The following is an 11,975-nucleotide window of genomic DNA, read 5'->3' on the forward strand; positions in this document are numbered from 1 at the left end:
TTCAAGCACTACACATACTCAGTGCAAAGATTTTACCAAGTTCTGGTGATTTTCCCTCCCTCTGCTCTAACTGAAACATCAAAAACAATTGATCTCACTGAAGGCCAAATGAAAAAAAAAAGTTTATCATTCCCTGAATGTTTCTTATTGGCAGCAGTGACTGGTTATTGGAAAATTTAGGCTGCTCCAGATGTGGGCATGAAGAGGACTCTTGCTGCTGCAGAGCTGATCTAAGCATGGAGTTAAAGGGAGGCAATGGCTGTTGCTGCCCTGGGACAGGATGATGTAGAGAGCTGGTTTCCTACCAGGACTGGGATCCAGGGTAGCTGGCCCACCCTCCCATTGGGAACAGTGAACAAGGAGCTTGTAAAATACACAGACCAAATGGAAATGACCCCTACTGACTGAAACCAGCTGCATGTCAGACCTCTCACTGTCTCTCTTGATTTGCTATCTCAAATAAATGGATGTGGTAGAAGGGCTACAGAAAGAAAACAAAATAATTTATTCTCCTTGAAGTTGCACCACACTAGCAAGCTTCAGTTTTTACAGCTGAAAAAAAAATGTTTATTCACAGATTAGGTTTTTCCCTCTTTTTTTGTTTCCGCTTTGAAAGTCTGCAGTTTAGAAGACGTACTGTAGCTCAGTTTCAGAAGACTTTGACAAATAGACATGGTAGATTTTGTAAGGTATTTTACACATAAAACTTCTGGCTAATAAGAACTTGGTTGTTTTGCATTTAAATTCAGAAAACAAATTTATAGCAGCTTTTGTTGGTGCTTTGTCTTAGACGTGCATGGTGGCTCAGCTCCATGAAAAACAGCTTAGTGAGTTGTGAAGAAACATGATACAGAGAAAGATTGGACTTATTTATGCATTTTCCCCATATTTTTCCTAAAACGCTCCTGGGTAACACCAGTTATTCTGAGCATTGTGAGGAGCTGCTTGAAGTAACCATGGTAGCACTTGAATTAAAGAACAGTTAAGGACAACAGTTCCTCCAGTCCTCCATTTGATGCCCAGGATGGGTTACTGCTTTTGTCATTAGATTGCCCTCTGTTCTGACTTCAGAGGTAGAGAAGGAGGTACTTAGCCTCACTGTCACATTTGATCTCTAATTTTGAGAAGGTCATCAGGATGGGACACATGCCATGAAGTTATGGTTTGACAGACTTTTTAAAGCAACTTCTTAAAAGACATCAGTCTAGACTTCATTCTTGCAAACTCACATAGTGATGTGTTTTGCAAATATATCTGGGTTTTTTTGTTTTTTCTTATAAGTCTTGGACAGCCAACTGATCATTAGTGAAAGAAGTCACTAAATTTAGATTAATAGATCTATTAAAGTGTCTTGGTAGAATGATCTTCATGAAGTCTGAAAATGCATGTGGGTACAAAAACTTAAGGATGACACTTTGAAGTGAATGTTACTTCTTTTGCCTTCCACAACCTTCTGTTTTTCCTCTATTTTTCTTTTTTTTTTTCCTTAAGAATCTGTTTCTTCCTCACTAACAGTTGTACAAACACAATACAGTAACAGCTTTGAACATAGAAGCCTTTACCTGTGGCTTTGCAGTGTTGAAACAGCCAGATGTTATTTCAATACAAAATAGACTGCAATCCCCATCTGTAGATTCTGAGAGTCCTGGCAGTCACTCTTTTTGTTTTAAAAACAGAACACAAATGCAGTTCAGCCTGGGCATTGTTCTTCTGCTGGCATTTTTTGTCACATTGGCTTATTGGATTTTTGAAATGATCTGTGACCCACAGATAGATATTGCTATGGGGAAAGACTCACCTCTGTGCCTCCTACCATTCACCTCTGTGCCTCCTACCATTGCATTTTGTTATTGACTGTCCTATGGTGAAATCTCCTACAGATGAGTTCTCCACTATTCATTCTATCCTCTGGCTGGATATGATGTAGGTTTTGAGTTACTCAAATTGTGCTGGTTTGGCATCAAGTAATACGGTGCACCTCTTCCCTTTCTTTTTTATCTTAACATTCTCTGCTAATTATTTGCATTAGTGAGAGTAAATCAATTTACTTCTTTGAAAATATAGTGTTAAAGAGGTCTTGGGTGGCTGCCTGTAGATAATGTTCTATGTTGAGCAAGAAGCAGAACCATGGATGTGAAGAGGTTTCTATGGGTTTGGAAGAAACTCTTCTCCTAGCTGGCATCTGTGAGGCTCTGCCTTTGGCACACACTTGTAGGAGGTCAGTGATTTCAGTGGTCCAAGGGTCAGATGACACCAACACCAACAAGGTGTTGGTATGCCAGTACACAGCTTTGGGATGACCCTGCAATTGTGCTGAAAGGGAGCTTTTTTACTCTGTATTTCTGCAATCCTTTGTACACAAAGGCCCTACGCTGCAGTCCAAAATGTTTCAAGCTTTCCCTCTGGCTTTTAGTTCTGTTCAGGTAAAAGTGAACAAATCCCATGTGACTAAGGAAAGTTTTGCTCTGGTCAGATTCCAGGGCCCAATCCAGTGACATGGTGTAAAAAACAGAGAGAGGTTAGCATGTGATGAAAGGACAACACACACTTGAACTTTTCAGCAAAGAAGGAGGATCAGGTTGAGGCCATCCTCCTCACTATTTTCCCATCTTTATGATGAAAGAACAGATTAGGTACTAGTATAACAGAATTTTAAAAACATGAAAATGTAATATATTTTCCAATGAGTCTTTTAATAATGTCTCAAGTAAAAACAAGATGGGCATTAGGTTGCATTTTTACTTTAATCAGACATTCATTTTTAAAAGTTGTGAGAATACAAGCTTGTTGAAGGTAACTCTCCTGAGCTGGCCAAAGAGAGAGAGAGTTATTTTTCCTCAGAAGCACAGTAGGAAATGTATAACTGTTAAATTTCAATTCAGACATTTTAATCTTTAAATATTTGCAGTGGAAAACTAGATTAGACCCCAAGAATATGTTCTTTTTCAAACTGAAGTAAGATGCCTTTTAGCAAGGGAACAGCAAGAGGAAAACTAAATAAATCTCAAAACACAAGACAGGGCACCATTTCTGCAACAGCATATCTGATTGGTCAGATCACCATGTATGAGGGTTGAATTTTCTGCCTTGTTCTATTCCAGAGATTGAAGGCAGCACTGACTCATCATCCTGCTGCCATGTCGAACGGGAATATGAACACCATGGGCCACATGATGGAAATGATGAGCTCGCGACAGGACCAGACACCACACCATCATATGCACTCACATCCTCATCAGCACCAGACACTGCCACCTCATCATTCATACCCACATCAGCACCAGCATCCGGCACACCATCCTCATCCTCAGCCTCATCACCAGCAGAACCATCCTCACCACCACTCCCACTCGCACCTTCACGCACACCCGGCACACCACCAGACCTCGCCGCACCCACCGCTGCACTCGGGCGGACAAGCACAGGTAGACCTTCGTGTCCTGCTGCATCTCTGAGTTTTGCTCTTGGGTGGAGTTAAAGTCTGATCTCAGTATTGTTTCTTCTTGCATGCGTGTCTTGTTAGATACAAGCCTGTCGGGCTGCTAGCAAATGTCTGCTAATGGTGATGGGGATGCTCAAACTTTATTTAGAAAATGGAGTGAAGCAACAACTTGTTTTGCTGCCTAATTTACTCGACATTTGTAATTTCTTACTTTATAAGGAGTTCCAAGGCTTTTCAGTGCTCTGAGCTCTGCAGATTACCACATATCCTTTTATGGATGAGGTTTATTACAGAGATTGGCACATTATATATGTTGCTTAATATGCTTGAACCTGAACTTCTCAGGCCAAGATTTAACAAGCTGTATGAGTTCTACCTGGAGAAATACATAACAAAGTCTTTATGAAATGAAATGGCACTAGTGTGTGTGGCCAGGGGCAGTATTCAAGACTGGAGATAATAGAGGTAGTTCTAATTAAGGATACACTGGCTTGGAAAAGATTAATTGCTCCAGACCCTGTGAAGAGGACAGACATCTGCATAGTATGAGAGAAAGATTAGCTGTGAGTGCAGCCAATACATGGTGCTTGTTGTGGTAGGAGAAGGACGAGGATGAAGCCAGTCCAAGGACAGAGATTTAAACAAAGAAGGCAATTTAGACTTGTATTCATGTGACAAGTCAGTGAAGGTCTCCACTGAATGAGATGGAGGACTCAATTTTTTTGACCAGGTATATCGGCTTCAGCAATTTGGATAATTTGTTATCTGAACTGAATGTTTCTTGAACTAATGAGCTAGTGAGCACAAACTTTAGCAGAGTCATTTTTAAGAGGAATTCAGGAATTCTATTAATGTTTTAAAATTATAGGCTTCTGCATCAGGATCACACAAGAAAATAAAGCTCTGGAGGCAGTTACTGTAACATGTCAGGTCTGGAGAGCAATGTTAAGGAAGACAAACAGGCAGTACATGGAATGTGAGGACAAAGAGGAATGCCAGCCATAAGAAGTTCAATCTGTGAAGTATTGTGTTGCTTGCAAATACCTTTCAGACAAGCTCTTAGAAAACATTAAAGAAAATGAGAGTATTTGGCTGGCATCCCAGTGTCCCACAACATTAACTATTTACTAACATCTAGCTTTATTACTGCAGAGTCTGCAAGCACATGGGATCTCCCTAAAGTATTTGCTAATGTAAAATGAATTGTCAGCTTTAGAGAAACAGTCTAAGTAAGAGCAGCAGACTCCCCTGTGAGAGGATGTCCATAGCTTTCCTAAGTTTACTTCAGTTTTTACTTTGTGAGATATTTTACCATCGGTTAATGAGTTATATTCCTTGGAGTTGTTTAAAAACAATAAATAGACATCATCTCATATCAGAGAAACCAAAAGCAACCTGATTGCTGTATTGGAGATCACTGAGAGAGTAAGGATAAAGTTGTGCTTAGCCAATTGAGGACTCCACAGATTAGATGGCAGAAGCCACTCAACTTTCACTGAGGGGTTAAGAGGATAAACATGTTAATGCAGTTGAGGGCATCAGATGCCATGGTATGGAGCACTGCTGCAAAACATTCACAGCACCACTTTAAACAGATGATGAGAAAACTACTGGGGAAAACAGCTACCATGGGGAAACAAACCTCACAGTTTTAAGGACAAGATCAGTGAGCCAATGGCCTTCCTCTAGACCCACTTGGACAGGGACCTTGACTTTCTTACACAGTTAAGACAGCTTAAAATTCTTGTGCTTTGTATTCCCTGCTAGCTGGCACCACAAGACTCTCCAGGCAGGCAAGAAGAGATACAGGCACATGGGTAGGTGGACTGATTGGCAACCACACAGCTGTCAGGGCCCCTCTGGGACCAGTACTACATGGTCTCTGGAGCTGGGTCTGTGCAGTCAGATGAGCTTTGCCATGCACAGTATGTCACTGGAGGCAACAGACCCCATGGGACATCAAGGAGATCTTCACCTTGTCCATGGGTGTAAGTGTCACCAAAAGGATCAGACAGAGGGTGATGGAGTAGGAGTCCCAGGGTCAGTGGCTTCCCCAGGCAGCAGAGCTCTTGTTGTGCATCTGTTCCTCTGGTGCAAAGGCAATAGTGACTTCTGAACAGATGCACTGGAGGGGGAAAAAGAAGGGCTTGCTGAGTAATAACCACATAGCTATTACTTTCAAAGCTCATCCCTAGTCCCCATGGTAATGGCCTCTTTGGGGATCAGATTGCTCCGGCAGACGTTAATTTTATGGTGCGATTTTCTAATTATTAACCTCCTTATTCTTCTGAGCCAGATTCTTCCATTCCAAACCACCTGCCAAATGACAGCATGGTCCATGCTGCTGTAAGCTGCATACTCCCATGCCGAGACTGTTGTTATTCTGCACTGGGCCCTTCTGTAATGTTAGAATTAATTTCATGCTTTTCAGCTACCATTTTGATACACAGGAGCCCAAGGCATTATGTTTTTATAGAATTAGCGAATGGGTATTAGTATTGTGGTAAACTGCAAAGAGCAGAGGTAAATATTGGATAAAAGTAGAAATCAGCTTCTGATCTTTCTGAGAAAGAGAGATATTTTACCAAGTTCCAGTTATGCTGCCTCAACTACTACAAAAATTATAGTGTATTCTGCATTGGTCCTCTGAAGATTTTTTTATATCAAACTTGGCAGAGTGATAGCTCAAGCGGAGTTGGGGTTTGGATGCCATATCATTCTCTTAGCTATCCTATGTTTGTCTTCATGATGGAGACCTGATTAGCATCCTCTAAGAACACCAAAATTAACTTACATTTTTATATTTAGGTAATTTTCTTTCTTATGTCCTAGGTAGGGCAATGAAATTCTGCTAGAAAATTATGCTTAGACGGTTACTAAGATATAGTCTAACATATTTCAGGGTTCAGAGCTATCAAGTAAGAGTCAGTTAATTATCCCACGTGACATTATTAGTGGAATAATGGCAGCCCTTATAATTAATATCTTCCCGAGATGGAGAGAAGATTTTGTTGTTCTGAAAATGCACTCTGACTACCCAGAGACTGCCTGGTATATTCTGAAAACAAAATTACTCACTAGTTATTCAGGACAAAATGACCACAAAAGAGGAATTAAAAAAAAAAAAATTGTATCATTACCTTTTTCTGCCTTTGTACCAGACTTCACCGAGAGAGTTAAGAAACAAGAATTTTTAAAGCTGAATAGAAAAGAAGCAAAAAGGGATAAGGAAATATAAATAACAGATCTCTGAAGTCTGGAAAGGTGTTATGTATTGGAAAATGAAAGGTCTTTGATGAGATGTTGACATAAAAAGGTACTTCTGAGACCTCTGCACTCAGACATGCTGTTAAAGAGGCAGCATGCCCAGCCCTGGTGGACAGGGAGCAGCTGGAATCCCTTGGCAGCAGTCTCCTGGCAGAAGGCAGGGGATGCTGGTGAGAATGGGGGATGTGCCCACTGCAGCTGCCATGGACCTGGCAATCCAACCCTCAGTGTGGACAGCATGTTGAAGATTTTATCAGCAAACATATGGAGTTCATGCAAGCTGAAATTTTAAAAATCAGTCAGAAAATGTGGGGTGGCTTATTTATTTTAGAAGGCTATTCTTAAAAAACATTTTTTTCTGCTCCTGTGAGAGAGATTCCCTGATGGTGCAACATAAAGCTGAGAATAAATTTGGCTTTATGCAAAAAGCGTTATCAGATGTACAGAATAATTACACATAAAATTGCCACTGTAATTGCCACAAGTCAGCTGGGGGAGGGAGCAAACTAGATTCTAGACAGAAAAGCCACCTCAACTTCGCAAGACTCAAGACGATAGTATCATTTTAATTGAGACAGACTGAGGTGTTAGGCAAACATGTTAATTGCGGCAATTGAAATTCAGGGCTCAGTCTGACAAAGCACTGAGTGCGTCCACTCCCTGCAGTCAAAAGGAAGCACCTTGGAGGTTTGGGCTTTTGCCAGAACTAGAGGGTTAATTTTGAGTCAACAATTCCAGTTTCCAGACTGTTCCAGACTATGCAGGAGTGGCAGCAGCAATGTGAGCTGAGTGTAAGCAATAGGATCCATGGACTGGGTTCCCAGACCCCAAGCAGAGGGAGAGAGAAGGTGTCTCCAGAGCCCCATAGCCTGGGTGCCACAGACAGGCAGGAAAGTAGTCCAAAAGCCTGTTCCCAGGGAGTTGAACATTAAATCTGGTGCTGTTTCCTGACAGGGATGCGGGAATGTCACATCTGCCCAGGAGTCATTTGGAGAATAGTTTACACGGCACTGCTGGGACCATGTACCTTTTCTGTAATATTGTGGGCCAGTTACTCTCAGGAGCAGGATCAATACTCCCTTGTACTTGAAAAAGCATAAATACATATCTTTTCCCATAGTTTTGTAGCCGTGGACTGGATGTGGGGTTCCTATACTCTCAAAGCCAGGACTAAATTGAATAAAAACAAGAATAGCATCCACAGCACAGAGGTCAAATGGAAACTGGTAAGAGGAATATCCCTTACCCACACAGTGCAGGGACATCAAAACAGAGGTTCAAGTTCAATTCATCAAAACACAGGTTCAACCTAAAGTCTTCCATTGCCCATGGAGGGCAGTGAGGTCTGCTGCCTTTGTGCAATCCCAGCCCACAGCTTCCCAGCTCCATGCAGGCGCAAAGAGCTCTGCAGCTCCTGTCTCCAGAGATGGCAAAGATTGAGGTAGAGATGGTGAAGGTCAGAAAATATAATTGGCCTAAAATTTTAGGCAACTGGGGGACAAGGGAAGAATGAGAGACACAGAAATTAGACCACTACAGTCCTCTGCTTTGATTAAAACAGATCCTGAGAGAAACTGGACATTTCAGATTTGAAATAGGTGGTGGCAAAGAATGCATCTAATTGAATGCTTTTCACCTAGTGAAAGTTAGTTCTTCTGCAAGAACTAACTCAAGGGAGAAAAAATACTTAGATGATCATTTTAAAAAAAAATCTCTTCTTCAGCTATGGCAAGGATTTTCCAGCAGCTGCTTTCAGTGGCACCTGGTGCAGCTTTTGACTTGAGCCTGTTGCAGACCTTGCTGGGGAGCAGGCAGAGTGTGTGTGATTCTCCTTCCCATTTCAGCATGCCCCTCTGTAACTTCCCCCATGGCACCCCCTGTAAAACGCCTCCTTGCCCCGCAGGTTTCTCCGGCGGCGCAGCAGATGCAGCCCACGCAGACGGTACAGCCACCACAGCCGACTGGAGGTCGCCGGAGGAGGGTGGTGGATGAAGACCCAGATGAGAGGAGGCGGAAATTTCTGGAAAGGAACCGAGCTGCTGCCACGCGCTGCAGACAGAAGAGGAAGGTCTGGGTGATGTCACTGGAAAAGAAAGCAGAAGAGCTCACCCAGACAAACATGCAGCTTCAGGTGCGAGCCACTGTCTGCGCCCCTGAGGACACAGAGGGGCTCTTTGTGCCTGACTGACAGTGCCTTTGGGGCTGCCCCCGCACAGCCAGCTCCTAGTGGGAGCCCAAGTACAATCAGTCTGTTAATCAAGATGTGTGTGCTTCAATTAAAGAAATACTTACATTTTAGTGGGATAAGCCAGGAAAAAGCTGTCTTGGGATTTAGAAGCCTTCACTAGATGGAGTTGTATTTATTTTCTTTCCTTGTCACTGCTTTTTGTGGAGATTTTTTTTTGAAGTGCCATTAACATGTCTGTAAAATTTTCTTCAGAGCAGGGCATGTAGTTAAACCCTCGTTCAAAGCCTGTGAGAGAGAAGCACAAATAAATCAGTCTATCAGTGAGGAAAACTGGATAGATGGAAATACCATGAATATGATAATAAAAGCCTTTCTTACAGTGCTGTCCTTCTTATGGTAGGCACAGTACTTCTGCTTCATGCTTCATGTGTGCTGCCAAGGGCAGAAAACCATTTGTAGAATGTCACTCCTCCAAAACATTCTCCCACAAAACTCAGAGATGTGAGCAGCACCAAGGCACTGGCTGCAGCTGAGCTGTAGGTGACAGCAGTCCTGTCCCTGAGCATGGCAACATGGCCCTTGCCCTCACGGGTCTGCTCCCTGGCCTCATGCAGAGAGCCCCAGTATTTCCCAGCTAGACTGAAACGTTGCCTTAAGTGTCTCTGGTGCTGTGAAGTTAGTTCATTTGTCAGACTGCCTTCAGAGGTTACAAAATTATGTCACTGACAAATGTTAAAATAAACCCGGCACACAGCCTTTTTTGCTCAGTTCATTCAAAGTTATAGAGCACGTTTTATGCTCTTGGGAAGAAGCTTTGTGGAATAGCATGGTTTAAGCTTTGTTGCTAACCAAAGTCTCTCTTTCCTTTCTAGAATGAGGTTTCCATGCTGAAAAATGAGGTAGCACAGCTGAAACAGTTATTGTTAACACATAAAGACTGTCCGATAACAGCTATGCAGAAAGAATCACAAGGATATCTAAGTAAGTAGCTGGTATGTTTGCGCTGTCTCCACACTCCTCACAGGAAAGCAAACCTTCCAATTCTTCCCTCCAGAACCCTTTCTTGGTCATGTTATCACTTGAACCTGTCTTCTCAAACATCATCCGAGCCATCCAATCTCCTGCCCTTATTTATCCAGCCCCGCTCAAAACCAAAAAAGCCCCGGTTTGCATCCCACACAGCAGAGCTAGTCTTCCCCACCCCTCCTTTCGGCAAGGAGATGCACACGGATGGACGCTCACTCCCCTGTGGAGGATCCTGCTTGAACTCACAGCTCCAAACCTGCAAGAGTCCTCCTGGGCACGGCGCTGCCAGAACCTTAAAATAACTCTCAAAAGGAAAGTTAAAAAGGAAAAGATTACAGTCCCCTCCAGCGAAAATGGTACTGTGCTCTGACAGTGGCACAGACCAGGCCTGGCGCAGGTTTTCAAGGTTTGTTAACTCTTTTTTAACTCTCATCTTTCTTTCTATTTTTTTTCCCAAAAACTTCTCAGCTAACAGAGACATTTAATCAATTCTTTCTAGTTGACGCATTTTCTAAGTAGCAATTTAGCGACAAATTCTCTGTTTCGTTCTAGAACAGTTCAGAAGTGCCTCAGGGCTTGCTAGATTGTGACATTGTCTTAAAATAGAGCCCATTTCTGTCTCCTCTGCATCACTATGCATCTGTCTCTTTAACAGTACTCAAAGAAAAAAACACATAATTGCATTACATGCCTATCAGCTATTGCTTGAATTAGATTTTCTGTGCTGCAGCGCACTGCACTCTAATTTTGATTCCTGCTGGAACAAATAAAGCATTTAAGCATCCCAACTGATTTTAAAGACCTTAAGATATCAGACTTTTTATCCCAACATTAGTTTCAGTTATTAAGGCCTTGGACTTTTTTCAAGACTCAACTCCTGAAGTCAGGTTGATATCAGAGAAGCTAGCTTGAAAAAAAAAAAAAGGAAACTAAAACAATCTTAAGACAGAGGGTGTTGGCTAACTGTAATTATATTTTGAAATCCTGGGCCTTGTGCATGCTTCAGGTCATCAATATTTCCAAGAGGAACTCAGCCTAGGTTTTTTGCTCGGATGGAAAAATGAATGTGTGTTGTCTCTGTGCCCTCATTCCCTTCCCAGGTCCCGAGAGCAGTCCTCCTGCAAGCCCGGTCCCAGCTTGCTCCCAGCAGCAAGTCATCCAGCACAACACCATAACAACCTCCTCCTCCGTCAGCGACGTCGTGGGAAGCTCCACTCTCACCCAGCTTGCCAGCCACAGAACAGACATCAACCCCATCCTTTAAAATGGTTGATCAGAAACTGCTGGGGGAGTGTGGTACCGTATCAAAGCGTCCTCTCTGCTAAGGACATTTGCAACCGTAACTCAAGCCTGGAAGATTCCTCAGTTCTTGAAAGACTCTGGCTATTCATTTTTATAGTTATTAAAATGTCTTTTATACTTAGTTACATGAAAGGGAGTTACGCAATTAATATTCTATCAGCTTGAGAAATGCTTTGGTGCTTTCTCCATTTTTTTGGTACCAGTTACTTGTTTATAAACCTAACTGTTTCTGTACATAGTCATGTTTCCTTCTCACCAGTCTAGCCTGCAGCCTCAGAAATACAAAGTTGTGTTAAACTGCAGCTTGTTAGCCAATGTGAGGCATGAAAAGTACTAAACAGAGTCAAACATAGGTAACTAGGAGTAATTAGGCTATAAATATGGACCGAGGGCATCTGCTGACAGCATAATAAAAAAGAGTTAGCGTTGTGCTATCAGCAGACCGCGTCTCGCATTCAGAGCCTCTTTCAGAGCAGTTATATAGGATGTGGCTTCAGGACAAAATCAAGCCCAAATAGCATGCTCTTTTGTCTAGCCCTCCCCCTTCTCCTCTTTCCCCTACCCTGGCCTTTTTCTCCTCCAGTTATTCTCACACCTTCCTTTTTCCCTTCCCTTTTCATTTTCCAGCTGTTTTTTTCCTTGCTTTTTTTTTTTTTTTCATTCCAAGGCTTTCTTGCTTCCCTCTTTTTCTCAAAGAATGGTAATGAACAAGAAAACTTCAAGCCCACCTAAAAACTGTCGGCACGGCTG

General features: G+C 42.4%; 1 protein-coding gene across 2 annotated transcripts in view; it reads left to right on the forward strand.

Moving 5' to 3' along the window:
* Nucleotides 1-11,279, forward strand: part of CREB5 (cAMP responsive element binding protein 5) — a 212,097-nt gene extending 200,818 nt beyond the window's left edge. For both annotated transcript variants that reach the window (XM_058024075.1, XM_058024896.1), the window contains 4 exons: nt 3,102-3,425; nt 8,613-8,840; nt 9,770-9,878; nt 11,024-11,279. In XM_058024075.1, coding sequence (XP_057880058.1) covers nt 3,102-3,425; nt 8,613-8,840; nt 9,770-9,878; nt 11,024-11,187 — 825 coding nt within the window. In that variant the 3' untranslated portion in view covers nt 11,188-11,279. The remainder of the gene's footprint in view (nt 1-3,101; nt 3,426-8,612; nt 8,841-9,769; nt 9,879-11,023) is intronic.
* The last annotated feature ends 696 nt before the right edge of the window (nt 11,280-11,975 follow it).

This window comes from Melospiza georgiana, chromosome 1, assembly GCF_028018845.1.
Source record: "Melospiza georgiana isolate bMelGeo1 chromosome 1, bMelGeo1.pri, whole genome shotgun sequence".
NCBI classification, from domain to species: Eukaryota; Metazoa; Chordata; class Aves; order Passeriformes; family Passerellidae; genus Melospiza; species Melospiza georgiana.